The following is an 8507-nucleotide window of genomic DNA, read 5'->3' on the forward strand; positions in this document are numbered from 1 at the left end:
AAAGAAATTTCTGTTTCCATGCCTTTCAATGGACATCTGTCACTTGCACTACCTGGGTCATTTCATATCACCAGTGTCTTCTGGGTCAAAGCATGCGGGTTAAGTCACTAAGGGAAGCAGCTGGTTAGTTATTCATATGAAAGAAGGCTCTGAAGGGGTGGAATCGTTTCCAGGTGAAATTAAAATGCAAGGCTATCTGAAACAATGCTGTTCTTTAACCAAGTGAATTTCCTGAAATCGTGTTTTAAAATGTTTATCAATTTATGTCTGCTAAAACATACCGATGTTTTATTTACCCCCATTATCCTGCTACAAAGCAATGGTAGTATGGTACCGACTATACTACCGTTATCTGGTCAGCAGGGTAAACTCAAATAAACGAAATGCAGTTGTAGCTTTTAGTTTTCGAGGTGAATAAAGTATGTATTTTACAGGACTTGGCTCCCAGGATCAAACTCATTTCTAAAACCATGCCAGGTGTGAAAGACTTCAAGTCCCATGTCAATGTTCTTCAAATGACTCAATTTCCCACAGTGCCGCTATTGTCCATGCGCAGTAGGTATTTGGGGCAGCTCCCCGGATGTGACTCGATTCTGACTGCGGAGAGAAGGAAAGCGCGAGCTGGGAGCGAGGTGGTGGGAAGGTTAATATTTGTTTATTATTTAATTTACTAAAGTAACTTTTTTCAAGTAGTAATATCGGGAGCTGTAAATTAAGTTTCGACTGTTGTAGACGGGGTGGAGTGTAAAGGTCTGATTCTAACTAAGAGACTGAAGAAAACAGAAGGATTAAGTTATACTTACTGTCTGGCAGTAGGTGTTAACACCAGTTCCATATACAGTAGACCTGAAGAATATTAACAATGCATTATTATTATTTTGTAATCCCGAAAAGTCTGTAGAAATTGCGAAGTAGGGAATGAGTATAAGACTGTGTCGTAGAGATGACACAGTCTCTGCTGTGAGAGTCGCTAAGTGATCAAAATGATTCAATCCTCCGTTCATTATATAAATTCAATATATGTTGTATAACTGCCAGTATTGGGTTAGATTAAAAACAGTAAAGAAACAAATGATGCTTAATTGTGAGACTCAACTGTCACGGTAGCAAAGCTGACGGAGGCCGACCACAGACGAGAGAAGCAAAACAAGTTCAGAAGTATGTTGGTGACTAATAGAAGCTGACTAATAATATATATTGCACATACTGTAAAACGAGAAATGAATATGAATTAATAATAATAATCAATTGTAACGATGGGTTACTTGCATAGCCGCAAGCTGTTTCTATGCAAATACACCCGCAGTAAAATTATACTATGCTGCAGACTGAAAACCGCGATTGTGTATTACTGGCAAATTCGAAAAAACGTCTGCTGTCTGTCTGAGCGGGAGTAGACACGTTAAGCAGTTTTCAAGGTCTAAGGAGGTAAAACAAGTGGAAGAATTTTTTTTTTTTTTCTGCACATTGCCAGTCTGGCCTGTTCTCTCTGACTTGTGAAGTGTCTGAGGTGGGATGTCCTGCCAAAGCGCTCGGCGGCTCCTGTTTAAAGAAACGAGGGGAAAGGAATTGTAAACAGTATTGTATCGGTCTGATTCCTAACTTCATAATGTAAGCTGTGCTGTAGATATTGTCTTACTGGAAATGGTCGCATGTGGTATGTTTTTTTAATTTCTTTTTTTTTTTTTTTTTGAAGCATGAACAAGATTTAATATTCTTAGATGCACAGGGATGTAAATGACAGCTGTAGGTATTAGCACTGAATAACAACGGACAAAACAAAATACAATTCTGTAGGTATTTGAACCCAGTAGTAAATACATAATTGTACGTTTTTGTAGGACTTCTGGTATTTTATGTTTGTGATGGGAACTGCTGGACATCTTCAACTTGCAAAGCCTAGATTAACAGTAGGAATTGCAAACATTTGTTCAGTGTATTTGTTTATGCTATCCTGTATACATATCCTGTGTGTTTTATTTATGAAGAATGAATAAGACACAAAATGAGGAAATGGCCCAGCAACAATCAAACTTTGGTGGATTTAAACTGAAGAGACTGTTTGAAAGAATGTCACTGTTGGATGTTTGATCATCATAACATTAGGCCTGAATAAATAGTATTTAGATCTGCCGTCATTTAGATGAATAGATACCACTTTAATTATATGACCATTACTGCAAACAGATGTTTATTTGCCTCTTTTCAGGACAGGCAGTCTGCTACATACCAGCTTACTGGTTTTGGATTTGAGCCTAAATACTTAAAGTACATGGTTAAAATGGCGTGCACACAAGGAGGGAATGAAAAGGAGGCGTTTTTCTCATGTACAGTTTTTGTTAGGTAGGAAAGTGTTAAAGCTTGGACTCAGACTCTAAACATATCCCTAGCCTCGCCTTACTGTGAACTGTCCTGGTTGTTTGTGGTAACATTGCTTTCAAACCTCAAAGAGCTTGGGGGATTGCATACATGTGTCCAGTACAAATAATTGATGCACTTGGATTATCACTGAATATTGATAATTAACTGCAAATCAAAAATATAGCACAGAAATACCTTATGGGTACAGTTAAACCTGGTTTCCATACCACATGAAGCAAAGATGTGTGTGTTTGTTTTTCCTTTTTTTTCTTTCTTTTCACGTAATGTTAGTTGCAAATTCAAAATTTCTACCATTATGTGTTGCTCCCAGGCAGAACTGCTGTAAAGCATCGCAGTGACTCTTGCCTGGCTTGAAGTTGAACTTGATGCTGGAAGCAAAAGTCAAGTGATATTTTCAAAGATAAAACAACTGTAATATCTCATTAAGGCTGCATGAATTCATAAGCTAGACAAATGTAGAACTTAAAACATGCTTTGCACAATTCAGTGTTGACTTTTTCATACACACAATGCACAATAACGTATTTTGTATTACAGGTGAGCTCTCAAATGCAAGAAAAAGTAAACAAGTCAATAGTTGAAAAGCATCTGACTACTGTAAGTTTACAATGCAGGATAAAATAATTGTGTGAGTTAAGTGGTGCACTAGACTTAAACTAGAATTATAACTTTTCACAGACAAAATCATCATACCACTTGCAAACAAACCATTTGCTTTAAGGCATATGTGAAAATAAATCAAATTAGAAAAGTTTTATTTGCAAATGTACAAACCATATTTGAAAAAAGCTGTTGGATACTAAAATCGTGCCCTTTGTGTACCAAGATTAAAATTAAACTCAATATCTCTGGCATGTTAGTCTCTTTAATGTATCCAAAAAAATAAACATAATCTAATTAGTCTGTGGTAAAACCAGAAACGAATCATCCCTAATGCCTTTGTCATTGTTATTAGATTATAACCAAACTACTTATCTTGTGATTGAGTGTTAATGTAATTAGCTGAAAAGTGTGTCTAATTGATACTATAAAATAAAAAAAATAAATAAATAAAAAAAAGGTGAAGCACACAAACAAGTCTGTGCTGTTTCCCCTAACACTGGCTGTGTCTCTCGGCAGGCGGCTGTGCCAGTGTGGATGAAGGATGCAGACGATCAAGTGTGTGGTGGTGGGGGATGGCGCTGTTGGGAAGACCTGCCTGCTGATCTCCTACACGACCAATGCCTTCCCAGAGGAGTACATCCCCACGGTCTTTGATAACTACAGTGCGCAAAATGCAGTGGATGGGCGCACGGTCAGCCTAAACCTGTGGGACACAGCAGGCCAGGAGGAATACGACCGCTTGCGTACGCTCTCATACCCGCAGACCAACGTCTTCATTATCTGCTTCTCCATCGGGAGTCCCTCCTCACACGCGAATGTGCGACACAAGTGGCACCCTGAAGTCTCACACCACTGCCCCAATGTGCCCATCCTACTAGTAGGGACCAAGAAGGATCTGAGGAACGATGGTGAGACCATCAAGAAGCTGAAGGAACAGGGCCTGGGGCCGACGACACCACAGCAGGGGAATTCGCTGGCCAAGCAGATCGGGGCAGTGAAGTACATGGAGTGCTCAGCTCTGCTGCAGGAAGGGGTGCGTGACGTGTTTGCGGAAGCTGTGCGTGCAGTGCTGTATCCCGTTACTAAGAAGAACACCAAGAAGTGTGTGCTGTTGTAGTGCGCAGGGCTGAAAGAGCTGTGGGACTGCATTGTGAACTATGTCCCAACGGGTGCCCGCAACCCAGTTTATGTAGTTCCAGGTTCAGTAGCTGTTTCCCATCTCCTATTTGCCCTCTCTCTCTCTCTCTCTCTCTCTCTCTCTCTCTCTCTCTCTCAAAAGGACCTAGCTGCACTGAACCTGCTACCTAGCTGGAGAATGCTTCCAATTATAATTTTTTTTAAAACATTTATTTTTCTTTTATAAATTGTCAGTCCAAGGAGTGTCCACCTTGTTGAAATGGATTAGTTTTGCCAAAAACCTGCACCTTCCCCTGCGAGGCTTCCAACTTTGCAACGTTCTTTCATTATGTTGCTGCCTACCAGGCAGCTGGCTTATCGGAGAGTTAAAAGGATGGGGTAATTGGGTTCATGTGGAACTGACCAGGAAAGGTGATGGTTGGGTGGGTGGTAAGGATTGTATTTGTGGGTTCTAACTGACAACAACGGTAAAATGTGTACAATGTGATCAGTGCCTTAAGTTGGGATTTTAAAGCCCAATTACAACCATGTAACTGACCCTTTTTTGTCACACTAAAGTAGCATGGCTAGTTTAAATAGAGCCTGTTTGGAAAAATTAAGATGCAAGTGTCCTCCCCACAACCCAGTCCAACACGGCCCTTCCCCTCCCTCTTCACAGCAACAATCTTCCTGCTTCCAACGTTATTGCACCAACATACCCTTTCTTGATTTAAAGCCCTGTTGTCCACAGGGAAAGTAACCTAATACATGTCTTGCATATCTCTTGTTATTGTATCCAATTGTTTAAGCCAGAATGCTTTTGGGCAGATGCACTGTTTTGGTCTGGGTTGTACACAACAAAATAACATTTAAAAAAAAAAAAAAAAAAAAAAAAAAAATCATCTGGATTCATTTCATCTTAAGTGAAACAAATTTTTTTTACCTTTGCTAAATTCTAATGACGTTTTATAATGAAGAATTTAAATGTTTCTCGATCCTCAGGGTGAGACTGATTAGGTGTAACATATTCATTATTATGGTGACTGACGGCATTGCTGACAAGAGGGCTGACAGCTGTCCAGTGCTGTTGAGACCAGCAGTGTTTCACAGCAGGCTTCCCTTCATTGAATGAACGAGTGTGTGCGTGTAATTAACATTAAGGTAGCCATCTCTTTCATGGTATTATCAAAAAATATTCTGATCCAATTAGAAACTACAAAGGTCACAACTCCAGGTACAATGGATCAATTTCCTAAACAAACTTGACAACCACTGCTGCACGCTTTCCTGTTTACCTAACAGTCTTTATCTTATTTGTCACTGTGGAACAGACCCTTGGTCCCATTCTAGCAGTTTGTTCTTGCACCATAAAAACAGCTTTACATATCGTACAGTGTATGCTGCTGTAAAGAGAAAACAAACGTCCGTGCCTTGTTATAGCGTTGCCTTATTTACAGTAGAGAATGATGGAGTGTTTGGTGTGTGTGTGTGTGCAAGGTAGTTTCTCTGAAGCAAGTCAGACGAGAACTCTGCTTTAAATAATTGCCACAATGTAATTATGGCAGGCAAGGGCTTGATGTATGTTGTTGTGGTTTCCATCTGTTTAAAGCAGCAATGCAGCCCAGCTGTCCCAGTTGTGGCTTTGTCAAACATTTAAAGGTGTAACAACAAAGATTTAAAAACAAACATCTTTCAATTTGCCATACTTCTGTACGGACTCGCGTGAAAGGCAATACGTTTATTGGAAATGCTTCCTTTGCAGGAGGTATAAGGGCCCTACCTGTACCTCACATTTTATGCAGGACATGGGACTAGTCAATAGGGGACCCTTGTATCTACTGGAAAGTGTGTGTGCTTTTCTTTTATTAACCTTATCATGTTTTATCAGAATAATATGCTGCCTCCAATGTACAAGGCATGGAATAAAAGGCACTTCAAAAATCGAATCCAAAATATAGGTGGGGCATAGTTTCCTTAATTTTTGTTGTTTAAAACTCTGCAAAAAAAATCTTTTGAGGTACCCTAGACATTTGACCATTCAGTAACAAAATGCTATGTGTAGGGAATGTTGTGCTCTTGCTCTCACCCCACCTGATACTTCTGTTTGTATAGGGGTGAGTGATGGGTCTGACTGCTTACCTGACTATCCAGGTGCTTGATGAGTCATGATGCCCTGTAGGGAAAACAATTTCAGGTATCGCGTCACAAACGTCTGTTATTTCCCATAATGGCTAAGTAGTAATCACTTAAGGGTGCTGAGTTATTCATCTCTGTAAGACAATACACAGAAAATGTTAGTGTATTATTTTAAATTACTTTATAGGGTTCTCCAACTGACATCACATGGTACAACACTACATTTACTGCTGATGTCAGGGATTCTGTTTACTATATGTCATAACAAACACTTTTAAAATCTGTAAAGTATTTGCTCTTCTACCAGGGTTAGTTAAAACCTGATTGAATTGATTCGAGTCCAAGTAATGTGCCGTAGGTGTTCTTGTTACTCTGTTGCTTTCTGTGTGTATCCCTTTCAATTTCAGTATGTTGGTAGTGATAGTTACACTGTGCTGCCCATGCTAATCTGGTGGTTAACTGACGGGATCAAAGGTGTTGTTGAGATGTTAGAGAGGATCAGCAGCTAATCATCACTGTAGAATGTTAATAGTGATGTACAGGTACATACATTCTAGGCTTTAGCAAAAAGAATGTATACTTTTCATAACAATTTTCCCAATTCTGTAACTGTACTTTATGTCTGTTCCAGTTAATTAGAAAGTGCCTACAGTGCAGAATCACCTTGGTATGTCTGTGCTAGCTGCAGCTGGTGTTTTCTGCAAGAATGTACTACCCCGATTTTTTATATATATATATATATATATATATATATATATATATATATATATATATATATATATATATATATATATAAAAAAAATTCAGGTGCAATGAGTTACAGTAGAAATACCCAAAGATTTTTTCCTTAAAATTGATTCTCTAAATGGAAGGGAACAAAGCATTTGATCTAGAGAGAATCCCATTACTTTAGAGATGAGTACAGAATAGAATGGGACTGTTTTTGAATCAATTCTAAAGCCTAACAATAAATATGTTTATTATCAGGTATCAGGTATTTAATTAATTATATTCTAGATATTTTAAATCATGTTAAAAGTCCAGGATTTTTTAAAGACTCTTATTTTTAATCTCTAGCCTTCCAGTTTATAAGACATATCCATTCCTTTCTGTAGTTTGTTCCAGCAGTATACTACTGTAATGTTCAGGCTAAAACAGAATAGCGCTTCCAATACACATAATCTGACCAGCATAGAATGCAGTGCTGTTTACACACTGACTGGGACCAAAGAGCACTGGTGGTTACCGGACAGTTGCTAGATGCATACTGTAATGTGATTCATATTTCAAAAAGATCCTGTTTCCAACAGAACAATGAGTTACAGTGAATGTCCTGGGTTGTAATAGGGCCCTCCTGTAGCAACAGGCACAAGAGGGATTTTTGCTAATAAATGGAATGGGAGTGGTGAGGTGATGAGAACAGACTCCCTACCCAGCCCTTTGGAGAGGATTAATCACAAGAGAACTACTGTATGTGTGTGTGTGGGGAGGTGTGAAGTTATTCCTACAGCAAGGCTGGCAGACAACTTTTTGTTCTTTCTGTACTGCTGTTCTTTCTACAGTGTTTTGAACAATTGTGTCCCATAACTTCTCTAAACTTCTTTACCCTATCTGAAGTACAGGATCTTGATTTCAGAGGACACCCAGGTCTGTAGATTTGGGTTTTGAAATACAGTAGTATAAAACCATAAAGGTAAGAAAAGAGTTGATTTATTGTGGTCTGTCCACCAGGCCCACTAGTTTCTGCTTGTCGCTGCTTGCTATTGATTTTTTCTTTTTCAGCATTTGGTGTTTTGTTATAACCTTCAGGTTTGGCACAGATGTCAATAGATGAATGGCATTTACAGCAAAGAGGCTGTATATTAGAATTCCAAAAGCTGAAATAAAGGTAGAGGTACAATTTAGATTACTGTGTTACTTGGAAAGTTAGATCTTGTTTGGGTTCTGGGATTGATACTTTCAATTAATGTCCTGATGTACTTCTGAGAGTAGCACAGATTCGGTTCCTATAGAGAATGAATGTGGGAGAGTGTAAATGTATGAGAGAGAGATGGTTTGCTACTTTACTGACATTTACTGTAGAATGCTGTCAAAACTAAATAGATGAGGCACCCCACAGCAAGTGCCTCGAACCGATCTGGTATGGTGTGGTACTAAATCTATACACTGGGAACTTGATTTGTAGAATTTAACAAAATGTGTTTGTATAAAAGGACTAACCGTGAAATGATTTTTAAGTTATGTAAAATAAAATTGTAAAGCTGTAATAA

General features: G+C 38.7%; 1 protein-coding gene across 2 annotated transcripts; it reads left to right on the forward strand.

Annotated features, from left to right (window-relative positions):
* Nucleotides 1-550: 550 nt before the first annotated feature.
* On the forward strand, nucleotides 551-8507 carry LOC131701709 (rho-related GTP-binding protein RhoG-like). 2 transcript variants are annotated; one of them, XM_059001319.1, is made up of 3 exons: nucleotides 551-643; nucleotides 2920-2979; nucleotides 3502-8507. In XM_059001319.1, the coding sequence occupies exon 3, from the start codon at nucleotides 3527-3529 to the stop codon at nucleotides 4100-4102; it is 576 nt and encodes a 191-aa protein (XP_058857302.1). In that variant the 5' UTR covers nucleotides 551-643; nucleotides 2920-2979; nucleotides 3502-3526; the 3' UTR covers nucleotides 4103-8507. The 2 variants fall into 2 exon arrangements, with proteins under 2 accessions (XP_058857302.1, XP_058857303.1); XM_059001320.1 differs by lacking the exon at nucleotides 2920-2979 and having other exon boundaries at nucleotides 568-643.

The sequence above is a fragment of the Acipenser ruthenus genome, chromosome 26 (genome assembly GCF_902713425.1).
Source record: "Acipenser ruthenus chromosome 26, fAciRut3.2 maternal haplotype, whole genome shotgun sequence".
Lineage (NCBI taxonomy): Eukaryota > Metazoa > Chordata > Actinopteri > Acipenseriformes > Acipenseridae > Acipenser > Acipenser ruthenus.